This window comes from Toxotes jaculatrix, chromosome 1 (genome assembly GCF_017976425.1).
Source record: "Toxotes jaculatrix isolate fToxJac2 chromosome 1, fToxJac2.pri, whole genome shotgun sequence".
Taxonomy (NCBI): domain Eukaryota; kingdom Metazoa; phylum Chordata; class Actinopteri; family Toxotidae; genus Toxotes; species Toxotes jaculatrix.
Window position 1 is genome coordinate 4,936,599 of NC_054394.1, and position 13,585 is coordinate 4,950,183.

At 41.0% G+C, this 13,585-nt stretch overlaps 1 protein-coding gene across 2 annotated transcripts; it reads left to right on the plus strand.

The window, feature by feature from the left end:
• The first annotated feature begins 2,967 nt into the window (after positions 1-2,967).
• LOC121184755 (adhesion G-protein coupled receptor G1-like) lies at positions 2,968-9,112 on the plus strand. Of its 2 annotated transcripts, XM_041042609.1 has the most exons (12): positions 2,968-3,089; positions 3,431-3,485; positions 3,998-4,085; positions 4,339-4,467; positions 4,960-5,103; positions 5,185-5,239; positions 5,325-5,416; positions 6,278-6,396; positions 6,998-7,278; positions 8,046-8,148; positions 8,300-8,616; positions 8,710-9,112. In XM_041042609.1, the coding sequence occupies exons 1-12, from the start codon at positions 3,029-3,031 to the stop codon at positions 8,823-8,825; spliced, it is 1,560 nt and encodes a 519-aa protein (XP_040898543.1). In that variant the 5' UTR covers positions 2,968-3,028; the 3' UTR covers positions 8,826-9,112. The 2 variants fall into 2 exon arrangements, with proteins under 2 accessions (XP_040898543.1, XP_040898551.1); XM_041042617.1 differs by lacking the exons at positions 5,185-5,239; positions 5,325-5,416 and having other exon boundaries at positions 2,985-3,089.
• Positions 9,113-13,585: the final 4,473 nt, after the last annotated feature.

Below are 13,585 nucleotides of genomic sequence, written 5' to 3' on the forward strand. Positions count from 1 at the left end.
AGACTGACAAATCTGTTTTCTTTTTTGCATGTGTGTATGAGAGGTTGCGTGCGCACAGACCGGAACTACTTGAGCACCTGATGAGACACAGGTGTGTGTGTTGGCGGGCAGTTTTTTTCGTTAGTGGACGCAGGCGGCGATAAGAAAGGGGAGCAGCGGACAGGAGAAGCAGCTGAGCTGACTGCTGGTAAGAAACGGCCGAGAACGCGTGTAAGAGTGAGTGCTGGTCAGATGGTCGCTACGCCATCTCATCTTAAGAGCCAGGTGAACAGCGTGAGAGGAGCGCTTCGGTCGAGTCCTGTGTGTCCGCTACCGCGTGGGGATCCAGGCTGCCGTCACGCCACAGACGCACGGTGCGAGAGGGGGAAGTCTGGATGCCTCCTGCGGTTAAGTGACGTGTTTCCTGTGATAATTTATTTGTCTTCCTTTGTTCTTGGGGGTTCTGATACTCTTGGACAAATTTGGCATCTGAGGGTTCAGTCATTTTCCCCAAACTTCTTCAGCAATCTTTGTGGATCGGGCCTTATTGTGTTGGAGTGGGTTTACTTTCAATGGACTAGTTATGTAAATTCTTGAGTTGTTCTGTGTTGGGTTAGTTTTTTTTTTTTTTTTTTTTTTTTTTTTTAGTTTGTGTTTCTTTGTTTATCCATATATAGAGTTTTGTTAGCATTTGCGCCCCACATAAGGTTTATTGATTTTGTTTTCTGGGACTAGTATACCTTGTACAAAGACTGATAGGTAGCTGGCCACCCTGACGGATGCCCTAATTTGTCTCTCCCTCAAACTACCACCCGACAGCCACGCAGAGACCTGCTGTCCAGGGAATCATCTACACTCTGTCTGGACGAGTGGACAGCCTGTGGGACTCTTTTAATTCGATACTCTTTTCTTTTATCTATTGTTCTTAGCTTATTTTTGTAATAAAAAAAATGTATATATTTTTAACTGAACCTTGCCCTGGGTTTTGTTGCCTTGGTGTGTCAGCTCCCCACAGAGAAGAGTATTTTATGCTGTCACGGTCACTCCACTCTGTGACGCTCTCCCAGCATTCACTGCAGCCACCTCCAGCTCTTCCTTGCTGTGGGCTCTCTCTGCCTTTAGTCTGGTCTTCAGCAGGTGGAGTGTAGCTCTATAGGACTGAGATCACGTGACTGACTCTGCCAGTCAAGGACATTCCTCCTCTTCACCCTGAAAAGTTCTTTGGTTGCTTTGGCTGTATGTTTAGGATCACTGTCCTGCTGAATGATGAACGATGAAATATATATTTAGATGATGAAAAAACACACAATATAAGGACAGTAGTAAAAATAATATATTTGAGATAAAGTAAAAACACATTTGAGCGACCATTGAGGCAGACCTAGATCCCAGCTGAAACAGTGGGGTGGTCTGGTAGGAAGAACAGATAGAGTTGGGTAAGAAAAAGTGAATAATGGGATCAAGGGAGGTGGTGTATATTGAGAAGAGTAGGGGACCAAGCGCAGATCCATACCCAGTGCAAAGAAAATGATGTTTGGACTCTTTTCCTTGCTATGCCACTTTGAAATATTGTGCAGCTCATATATGAGACGGACTTAAATGACTCACAAAGTGAACCCGTTTGGTGTGTTACACACAGGGTTCAATGTAGATAATATATAGGGAATAGAGCTGCAATCATGTTCCCCGCAGTCACTTCAGAACTGGTCTTAATGCTAGACAGCGCTGGTTGATCAATTTCAGTTCAGAGTGTTTGATGTTTCTTTTTTGTTGTTTTTTGTTTCATGAGCACTTCAGAGAGAAAGATCCTATAACATTATACGGTATGTAGTCACCTGTAATAAACAATAAGTAATCAGGTCTGAAGGAGCAACTCCAAATTCGAGCAGAGACAGAGAAAGATTTGGAGAGACACAGGTTCAGTGAGTCCTGCAGGAGCGGTCTCACTGTGCTGGCTCTGGCTGAAGGATCCTGACCCTCCTGGACTCAGGATTCTACCTTTTCAGCATCCTCAACACCACACTAGATGTACTGTCTGAGTAGTACAGTTTCTCTGTTTTTGAGTTTTAAACAGTCTGTATATGGACAGATGTTTATCAGATATATATGTTCAAAGTCTTTTACCAGCTCACAAACCAACTGAATAAGTGTGTTTCTGTGTCTGGTTTTATTTATCTTCCTGTGGATTTGTCAGTCAGCCTATTAGCATAGGAAGAGAGATATGGAGAATGGGATGACATCAACTCCTGAGAAGACTTCAGGAATCAAATCTGATTGGACCTCCTTTCCTGTCATTAGTCTGGATGATAAGACCTAGATGTAGTCATTGATGGCATGAGCTGATGGCCCGCTTCATATAACCATAACAGTGACTCCCACGTGTAGCCCTGACAACGTTTAAGGTTGGAAATTCCAATAACTTCAGCCTTTTTAAGGTAACTTCAAGCTTTGAACCTTAACTTTAAATTATAACATTAAATTTTTCAGATGACACATTGACGAATTTGCAGTTTTATTTTCCCATACAAACTTGCCAGCTTTGGAAAAACATTATGTGGTGTAGGTCTGAGTTTCTCTTCCCCATGCAGGCTGTGTCAACTTGTTGACCTATTTCTTATTTCTTGCGTATATGAGAAAATGGTCATGTTTTGAAACTTCCTCTTTTCTGTTGGCAGGGTGAACAAGCAGTCACTGTGGTGGAGATTAAATTTCCTGTCTTTCTAGTCTTTAAATCAAATAATACTGGCTTGGCTTCAGATCAGTTTCACACACTGATTTACTATTAATCTATAAACCCACAGTACCTAACTTTGTGATGAGCAGTTAAAATGTGTCAGGGTTTCTAAAGTTAACATCAGTGGTTTATAAGAACTGAGTCATAGTAATACCCCTGAAAGCACATTTGACATGAATCACCTCCTTCACATATTCCACCTCCCCCTCTGCAACTACCATGTGATGCAGATGTGAAACTCCCCACTCTCCTCATCAGCAAGCATAACAACACATGAGCTGTCTCATTGCATGTGTGTTTGAGGAACTGTGAGACATGATGTGGATTTCTCTTTTTCTTATCACACTTGCCTGGGTTTCTTCAACTCAAGCTGGAGGTGAGTTTTTCGCATTTTTGATGTGTGTTTATGGTTGTGTGTATGTGAGATGGATACCATTTTAACTGTTAATCTATCAAAGTTGTGGATCATTAAAACGGAGGGGGAAATGAGCTTGCTTGTGGTTCTGTTTGGTGTTAGGAGCTCTTACTCAACCAGTTGTGCAACACTAAAAACCTTGTTTCCCAGAGTAAGCAATGATCCAGCAGTTAAACAGAAAGTCTTTCACATTTCTATTAAGTGAGGCCTGTCGCCTATAAATCTTATTCAGTCAGTCTTTATTTGTATGGCCGTCCATATGTTGTACTATCTTTGGCTCTTTGTATCTGTCTCTCTGGCAGACTACTGTGAAGATGCCATTGAAGAGTGCAAGAAAAGTGCTGGCCCCTGGACCAGGTAACTCATGTAGCAGACACTAAGTTGATGCTGTAGCTCTTTCACTCCTCTCTTTCATGGGTAATATTTCTTTCTCCTACACTAATGAATGCACATCATAGTTCCCTGCTGTCTGATGAATGCTGGGATAGCTTTGACAAGTGAGGCTGTGAAACAAACATTCAAAATGACAAAGGAAATCATATTGTTGTCAAAGAAAAGTTTGTCAGCCTCTCAGGAACTAAATGCACATGCATTTCACTGCTTATACTAAAGTGTTTGGCAATGGCTTCATCAGCCAGAGTGTTTTACAACTTTCTAGACCCCTAAAAAAAACTACTGTACTATAATCATTCAATTAATGTCAGAGATTTTCACTCAGCAGTGCTGTTGTTTCTCTTTAAGATAACTGTGCTGCGTTGTTTGTTGACATAAAGTCAGCACTAATTAAAGCTGTTACAACTGAGCAGCAGTGTAGTTGTTATACTATATAACTCCATGACTGCTGAAATGTGTCAAATGTGTGTTGGTAGGTGCTATGAGGACAGAATTGCAACCTGCACACCAAAAGGCCGTTTCTCGTTAAACTTCGTTCGTATGATGGTGAACTTCTCTCAGGAGGTGAGGTTTTATTTTGGGTAACTGGTTCACAGCTCTTGTCTCATCTGGTTCTCAGCTGATTCTTTGAGGTAAAAGAATCTTAAGTTTCACATGACATGCACCGACAAATGAGCGACACGAGAAAAATACTTTTTCTAGTCTTAATCATACACATTCCTTTCAATCGTTTTTCCTGGGACATGTATAAAAAGAGCTGTGTTTGTCCTATTTATTTATTTATTTCGCTTTGTGTGTACTTTTTTTTGGCTTTTAGGCTGAAGCGAGTCTCACTTCCACACACAGGATTCACATCCCGTCCTCAGCTCTCCAGAGAAGCATGGGAGGTGTAATTAACCAGGATGTACTGGTGGTGGCCACAGTGATCGATAGCACTCACTTCAAGGTCAGTAGCCCTGGAGTTACAAAATGTGAGCCACAGGTGACCTCTGAAGCGAGATGAGTTAATCCCACCTTAATTCCTCTTATTTATTCAATACCAGTCACATTGGAAGTAAGGATGAAGAGAAGTAGGCGAGTTAAAGAAGTTTTTTGAGCTTTGGGAAATCTGATTGTGCAGAAGCGGCAGAAATTCAGGAGGATGGATGAGGAGGAAGACATTAATGTTTTTATTTACTGACAGTGGATCCTACTTCATGTTGGCTGCCTCTGTATAATTATAGAAGGTAACTTTCCCTTGAAGCTGATTTGCATTGATTTCCAGGAACCCTATACACTCATAATCAGCCACTGTGTACTATGAAATCGAGGAAAGGTTGATTCTGCAACTATAGTTGTTTCAATTCCTCAACATGTTTTGAAAGCTGATTTACCTCAAATTAACCTTATTAACATTAATGTCACTGCTCCCCTATGGAACCTCTGTTTGTCCTTGCAGCAGAGTCCCTCTCGGGCAAGAGGAAAGGTGATGCAAACCACACCCACAGTTTTGGGAGAGTCAGTCCTAGCAGTGAGGGCAGGGCACCACCCTGTCGGAAACCTCTCACAACCTATCAAACTAATGTTCCCACACAACAAAGAGGTAAAGTGACGAAAGCAGCTGCGCTTATCATACACTTGGAAACAATAACTTGCTTCCCACTGATTGTGATTCGCTTTTCAGGAGAAAGATGGGATTTGTGTGTTTTGGCAGGAGTCAGTTCTAGAGGATGGAACAGGTGGGCTACATATGCCAGGCTGCAGTATTTTTGTTCTTCAGTAAAAAGACAATTTACAAATGATCATTATGTGTGTTTTTTCTAGGTCGCTGGAGTACAGACGGCTGCAACACCAGTGACAGTGGATCTCACTTTATTTGCAGCTGCAATCATCTCAGTTTTTTTGCTGTCCTTGTGGTAAACTGATGGCACCTTTCCAAAATACATTTCCTCTGTTAGTGTTGGTGTTTTGTCATCAACCACATCCCACCTAATGCTAGTTAAACACTTCCCCCAAACAGGGGTTGCATCACTTATAAGCTGTCATTCTTTAAAGGTACATTTTTGTCACTTACAAAACTAGTGGTCAGGTTTCCATTCAAAAAATTTTAAGCAGATATGCAGATGGAAATGTGAATTAATGCGCACCAACTCTGATTTTTTTTTTTTTTTTTAATTTATGGTGTTTCCACTCCACTTTTTAAGTGCAGATTAAAAATGCACATCAAAACAGGTGGGTGGAAATGCACTTTATGAAAGTTCTGACCACATCACTGTTCTCCACATCTCTGCAGACCGGTGTCTCTGTCTCACCACTGATCTCTCAAATGTGTCTCCATTTTGTAATTGCTCTGCAACCCAACTATAATATCCCTCTGTATGTAATTGTTCGCAGACTGTTCTTGCTGACAGTCTGATCACATCCTGCACTGACACTCTCAGTCACCAGAGGAGGAGTTGCTCTTTTGTTTTTTCTTTCATGTCACTAGTCGACGAACATCAAGGTCATCAAATGTGTGCTGTCGACCACAGTTTCTTACATTTTTCCCATAGATCTGAAAGCAGATGTCACTTTATCCACAGTTCCTATTGAAACAGTAGCCAGGTGAACAGTCTTTGTGACTGAAGCTTTTGCCATTAGTGCCTCAACAGAGAACTCTTTCAAATTCTTACTAACCCAAATCAACTGGACCTGCTCAGCTTATGCTCAGTTTTGTTTCTCCACTCATTTATTCAGGTGTTTACTGTATTTCCCTATCTTATCCTTTTTTGTTCCAGAACCCTGTGTTATCAGTGGATGAAACCAGTTCTGTGAATCTTAGCTATATCACCTACATTGGATCAGCACTCTCAGTCTTCTTCACAGTTATCAGCTTGATCATCTATATATGTCTACAGTGAGTTTTTTGTTTCTTATTTCTACAGTGTGATGCATCGTAACATTTCATAAAATATCTGTGATGTTATGTTCACCAGAAGCGACATCCTCTGTGCTTAAGTCAAGGAACTGAAGCAATATGTTGCTGTTAAGTGTGTGTCATCATTTTATTTATTTCACAGAACAACTGTTTTCTTCTGGTAGAAGTCAAACCATGGGGCAGACATATTTATACACAGTATGAGGCTCAGTTATCTCATCAAAAATCTGATTGACTAGCTAGTTCCTCTTGAACAACTCCAGTCTACAAGCTTTGACAGAACAACCCATCATTACTATTTAAATTCTGTGTGCTAGAAAGATCAAAGAAGGCAGAATCAAGAAACGTCTCACGTCAGTGTGGTACAGTAGTCAGTCAGCCTGAATGGGTGAGATAAATTTGACTAACGTCTTTTTAGCAAGAGGGCAAGTGATCAGTGTGTGAAAAAATATGAGGGCTGACTATGTTGAGGTGAAAGTACCAGCAGAATTCAAATGAAAATGGCCAGATGTATTACACTATCTGCTAAATAGGCCACACAAAAATGATCATGACGTACCGTATACTGTTTGTCTTTCAGGCGGCGGCGTCCAGAAAAATCCATCAGTGTGCACATGCAACTAACAGGGGCACTGCTCTGCCTCCACTTCAGCTTCCTGCTGAGCTGCTTCTGGGTGTGGTTGATGAAGGAGAATATGGAGGGCTGGGTTTGCCAGTTTCTGGGTCTCTTTCTGCACTGGTCCCTGCTGGCCACCATCAGCTGGACGGCTTTGGAGGGATTCCACCTCTACCTTCTCCTCGTCCGAGTCTTCAACATCTACGTCAGGAGATACCTGCTCAAACTCAGCCTGGTGGGATGGGGTGAGTGGGGTCTGGTTGGGACAGTGTTTCAATCAGACATTTAAGGTGCATGAATTTGCATTCTTCCATTACACTGTTCATAAGATGGAAAAATATCTAGGTAAAAATTCCCTGTGTAAACTGCTCAAATGCAGTTATGGGACTTCATTTAGAACAACTTCAGCAAATCAAGGGTACCCACTTGACTACAAGGGGTGCAGTAGAGCCACTTGGGACCAGCAGGAACATGCTGTTGACATATTTAGATATTTTATGATGAATTAGCAAACCTGTCACACAACTAGTAGATATGGAAAAATATTAGCATTCATTTATCCACCTGATAAATACAAGTCCAATATTCACTGTCCCTTTAGCTCTCCTGACTCGTGAGAAAAATGTCTGACACTTGGTGAAGGTCAAGTGGTGGTTAGTCACTAAAAGTAGCTGCCTGATGCATCAGAAAACCATGCTGATAAGAGCAATGAGAATGAACCAAAACAGTGAGTATTTCTGCTGAGTGCAGCAGGCGGTTATGTGGGTGGTGATGCACTGTAAAAACCAGCAAGTAATAGGAAATGAAGGAGTCTGCAGCAGCTGTAGACAATACAGGTTTAAAACATTCAAAACCATATTCCAAGTGTTTGAATTTTTGATCTTAAACTTTATTTTGTTCTTTGAATCCAATAACATAATATTAAAAATAGAGAAGTGTAACCAAATGCTCAAGCAATTTAACCATCATGGCTTGTCGAAGTAAATTCTGTGTCTTTCCCGTCTTTCTGCAGGTCTTCCCACACTGATTGCAGTGGTTTGTGGGATTTCACGTGTCTATGGCAAATTCAGTCTGGTACCTAGGGATGACAAAAGCCACAATTCAACAGCACAGATGTAAGAATTTGAGATTCATAGTCATGACTTTGAATATTCAGCCACCACAAGAGGTTTGATAACCTTCAGCCGAGCTCTGATTTATTCATTGTCCACATGAAGATTATTTGGAATTTTAAATTCTTGACTTTTGCTTTTTAATAACCCGCAGATGCTGGATGAAGACAGAGTTCCCACAGAGGCTTGTAGTCAGCTACGTCACCACTGTGGCCTTTCCCTGCCTGGTGATAGTGTATAATTCCTGCATGCTGGGGGTGGTGGTGTTTAAGCTCTGGGGCTTGAGAAAAGGTAGTGAAAGCAGCAGTGTCTGGAAGAAGGTGAACCGAGAGAAAAGGACCACATTACTGAAGGACTGTGCCACAGTGCTGGGACTTAGCTGCGTGCTGGGGTTACCTTGGGGGTTAGCGAGCACCACCTACTTCTCTCTCCTTGGGATCTATGTATTCACTATACTAAACTCCCTGCAGGGTCAGTATGTGCACATTCTTCATATGCAGTACGCTCAGTGTTTTAGTGATTTGCTTAAGTACTCACAGCCTTTTTTTTATCCCCTCGTCTTAGGTGTGTTTGTGTTCCTGTGGTCCATAGCTTTGATCTGCAAATCTCGATCGGACAACAATTCCTCAAGCAGAGACCCTTCCTCTCAGAAAATGATGACTACCAGTTTCAACAGCTGATGTTCACAGCTAAAACAATCATCTATTGCCTATATTAGGTCTTTACTGGCCTTTGGACTCCAGACATATTCAGTATTTCAGTTAACTTAAAAGATTAAATTGAAAATAATACATCATGAACAGGAACTCTTCCACTAATTTATTTTTTTACAATAATATAATAAAAGTATAATTATAACACAATTGTGATTCTTTTATTTACAGTTATATCAAATATGGAAAAAGTTGTCAGTGATTTACTTGAATCAGTGAATAAAACAATCTCTCAGTCTTTTCTGCAAAAGTGAGCATTATAACACTTGTCATGACTGGAAAGACAACCCTGTATTTTCTCTGTCTTTAAAGCAGCGACTTCAAATCGTTAGGCTACACATTAAAACCTAAGACTGTTTTCAGAAGATATCAGTTGCTGCTATTTGCCTTTTAAGCTTAAAACATTTTTGAATGATTGAAAAACACCCTTAGAAACCCTGCTGTAGCCTTAAAATCCAAAGCACAACCTTTCATAAAACAAATTAACAAAATGGACACAATAGAGAAGAACCAGGTAGAAATGAACACAGGAAGGGAGTAACACTGGGTTTTTCTCTGAGCCTGTGCAAGTCTGATATGCCTACCTGTGCCAGCACGTACAGCACACAACACTTAACAGAAAATGTCACATGCATTGCATCATGTGTAATTCACTCAAGTGCTAAATTTCTTTTCAGTATATAAGCAAATCAGGTTTAACTGTCAGGAATCTTTGTCAGGACGGCTGGTAACAGGTGTTTCTTTTCTTCCCTCTGCATTAACAATGAGTGTTTCTTTCGCCCAGTTGCTAATGCAGTCACAATGTGTGCTAGACCATTTAATAAAAACGTGTCGCAGAGTCAAAATTATTATTAAAATGATGTTTTTCTTAACAGTGTTGCTTTGCTCCCGACTCTTTCACCTTTGCTTAATATGACAGTGCGTGGTGTCGGATTTCTTTCCAGCACATTCATGCTAGGACTGGTCAGTTACAAGCTTCTGTTTTTTTTCTGTGCTGTTTACGCACACCTGGCATACCATCTCAGGACCGTGCATCATTTATTTCAGTGAAGAACTTGTAAGCTTGGCTCCTAACAGACTTCCTGGGTCTCCATTTGCTGAAAGGTTAACATTGGGAGGATGATTGGCCATTGGTTAATTGTGCAAACTCATGTATCAAAGTTCACCAAAGTCAAACCACTGCGATTCCACATTTTGTAAAGGCTGATGTGAATTAGACTTTTATTTGGAAGCAGCTGTTATCTGTTTGCTTTGAATGTGCTGTTTTTGTCTGGGTTTTTTCCTTTTGTCATTTTGTTAGGTGATATTTTGAGTCTGTTGTTATAAGGGAAATATTTAAATCTCTTCTGCTTGCAACCCTAACCCAGATTCAAAACATACCGCAGAAATTAAAGTATGTGGAACCAGATGTGTTTACAGGCTTTGATTTTATGTTTTTCATAGTTAACACTGACAGCTTCTTAAAGTCACTTTTTCTCTCTTCATCAGCTCTGAGAACTCCTGATCCAGGTCTTTGATGGAGCCCTCAGCAGATTTTGCTGTAATATTCTGCCTCTGTTCGATCTGTTCAGTGAGCTATGCCAGGCCTGTCTCAGCATGCTGCCTCAGAGCAAAGAAGACATGTACGCCATCTGCTGTCTCTTTGTCTGCAGCTTCTATGCTGAGCTTTGCAAACCGTCTGAGCTCCTGTATCTTCAGCTGTGTCTCCTGGATCATCTGCTGAAATTCAGCTCCACGAGTTCCCTGTGCTTTGTACACATTCTGTCTTCAAAGTTGTCCAAAAGGTCAATTAGCTTATGTTTAGGGCTGACACTGTCTGATGTTACTAATTTGCCAAGGGAAATGTTCCCTTTACAACTGCCAGAATTGCTTATTTATACAGAATACAATTTTTACTTTCCTGTGTATATGTGGGACTCTTGTTGTTGTTGTTTTTTTTCTTCTGTCCTACAGTGTCCAGCTCTACAGGCACTGTGGAACCTCCTGTTGTATGTGCACAAAGCATGATAAAACCACTGGAGCTGTTCAGCAAGACCAACCAGGTGTGTCACTTAACTCAGACCACAAATACACATTACACTGTTGTACTGCATGAAGAAAATGAAGGAGGACAGCACACAACTTTCAGCCAATGATTCAGGACACACCTGAGGACGCAAAAGTTCACAGACTGAGTGACACAAAAGTGTGAGTGGAAACACGGTTTTCCAGTTTTACTAACTCTCTGATGGATTAACTTCATTCAACAGCAGTTTGGATATAATGATATAATCTGAATACTGGTATCAGAGATTTCTTTTGATTAGTATTTCTTCTAGTAATTCACATAATCAAAGTCCTTAATTAATCTCCACAGTTATTTGTACCCTGAGTTTCTTTGTTTTTTCTTTTTCTTAATGTAATTTATATTTTGCTTTATCAAATTACTAAAACTTTTAAACAGAGTTGTAAAATACTGTCTGGAATGGTGTTTAATATTATTTCTTTTTACTTCTACTACTACTACTATCTACTTCCCACTTACTATTTTTTTCATTATTATTATTAGTGGTGAGGGGTGTAGCACCGCACACTATTGTTATTCTTCTGTTATTTCAGTTTGTAACTTGCGCACACCAACAAATAATACATCAAAATGTGCGGCTTGATCGGACTTAGTGTGCTTGTATTTTTTTCTCCAGAATATTCAGGTTTCACGACATAATTTGTGAAAAAAATTCCCATAGAAAATGAATGGGACAAGGTCAAAAAAGTCACAATTTTTCAGTGTTTTTCAAACATCAACTGCTCTGGCATACTATCACTGAGAAACACCATTCAAACTTTAAAATGTAGACACAAGTCTTGTGTATTCGAGGTGTATTCAACTTTTTTCCTAAGTTGTGCAAAACACGGTGTGTTTGAACGGTGTCCCTTTAATGATCATGACTGATTTGTGAAATTTCCCAAAGGCAAAACATCGGCATACAAGAAAACAAGAGAAAACGAAGTCCTGTGAGGATCCCAGTGTCCTGACATGGTGCAGGCACATTAGATCCATTCATAGGATCAGACAAATTATTACTGTGATTAGCAGTGATAACAGTAGTCATACTAACTGCAGTAAAAGTCAAATATAAAATAGATAAAAATAGTAACAGTAGCAGATTTAGTGGTCAGCAATTGCAATTGCAGCAAGTGCAATAAAAGGGAAAAATGTAAACGTGTTATTGTTTCTGAACAAAAACCTATAAATCTTTGGCTTTAAACATGGGGACAGGGACCAAAAGGGGACCTTAGCCAAAGATCATGAATGACAGCCAATAGTAGTTTTTGCTTTTGTTTAGTTATTTGCACTTTTTTATTTGCCCTCTTCTGTTAAAAACTGAGCAAAAATCTTAATTGAAAAAGTCAAATTTAAATTTTGACTTAAAAAGTATTTTTTATTTGCCTAAAATCTTTGTTCTGTGTTTTATTATCATCATAATCATGATCAACTAATTGAAAAATCACAAAATCATTCAATGATCATGAAAATTTAAATTTTTAATTTTCATTCAAGTTTGCATATTGCATTCACGTCATTATGACGCATTGCTCCGCCCTACACAAAAGTAGATAAGCTGCTTTTCTGAGTATTGCTGTTGGTATGGGTATCAGCAGTACTGGCCCTGTATTTACTTGGTATGGGATCATACCAAATTTTGCAGTATCGCACACTCCTACTGGTTTCTATGTTTTGTTTCGTAATAGATGACCTGTGATATTATGGTCGGGCTCAATTATCACTGGCCAATCATTAGCCAATCAGAGATGACGACCCACCTGGTTGTTAGAAGGGTGGGACTTAAAAGGGTCAGGTGCAGGCCGGGCTGACGCTAGAAACAGGTGGACACGGAGACGCTGGTTGCGAGTTTATTCAAATCTGTGAAATACTGTTGTTCATCAGGTGAAGAGTCTTCACTGAAGACCCGGGACTTTGAGTCAAAGTGTAACCTGATAAAACCGGACGCTGAGCCGTGTGTTGGAGCTGGTTTCAGCTCGTAGTTCAGCTAAACCACGGTACCACTGCGACCACCACGCGCTGCACCGAGTCCGCCATTACCGCGCCGGTTTGGAGGAGAGGAGAGCGCGTGTGCGCGGAACACAGACTTCCACCGAGTTTCTGAGTGAGTATGGAGACAGTGTGAGCACACTGAGGGAAACAGACCAGGTGTATCAGACCAGGTGTATCAGCCTGTGAATCTCTGTATTTCAGGTGCTGCAACGGAGGCCTTTCCACCGTGTGAGCCACAGACGCCACTTTCTGCTCACGCCCGCGCACACGCTCGCGCACACAGCCTCAGTGCGCGTGTCTCCATCGCACCGCTCACCTTGGACAGACGGCTTGGAAACGGCTTTCTGGACTTTCTACGAGAAGTGAGTACACACAGCATTTCAGTCCACGATTTCAGACGAACCCCAACGAGCGCGCCAACGACATGGTTCCGAAAACAGTCACAGTTTACAGTGCCATGTTGCGCTGGTGCCACCTGGGATTATGTTTTAAGGTGGAGCTCACATGGTTCTGTTGTAAATATTTCTTAAGTCTTGGTGGTTTGACATATTTAAATTCTGGTCCCCGGAGTTTTTACCCAAATAAACATTTAATAGTTATATTAGAGTCCAGAGCTGCAGATCAGTGCGCGCGCACTGTGGCTGTCTGGAGCGCACCTGCTGCTCTGGCTCACAGGTGCAGCAGCGGCCTG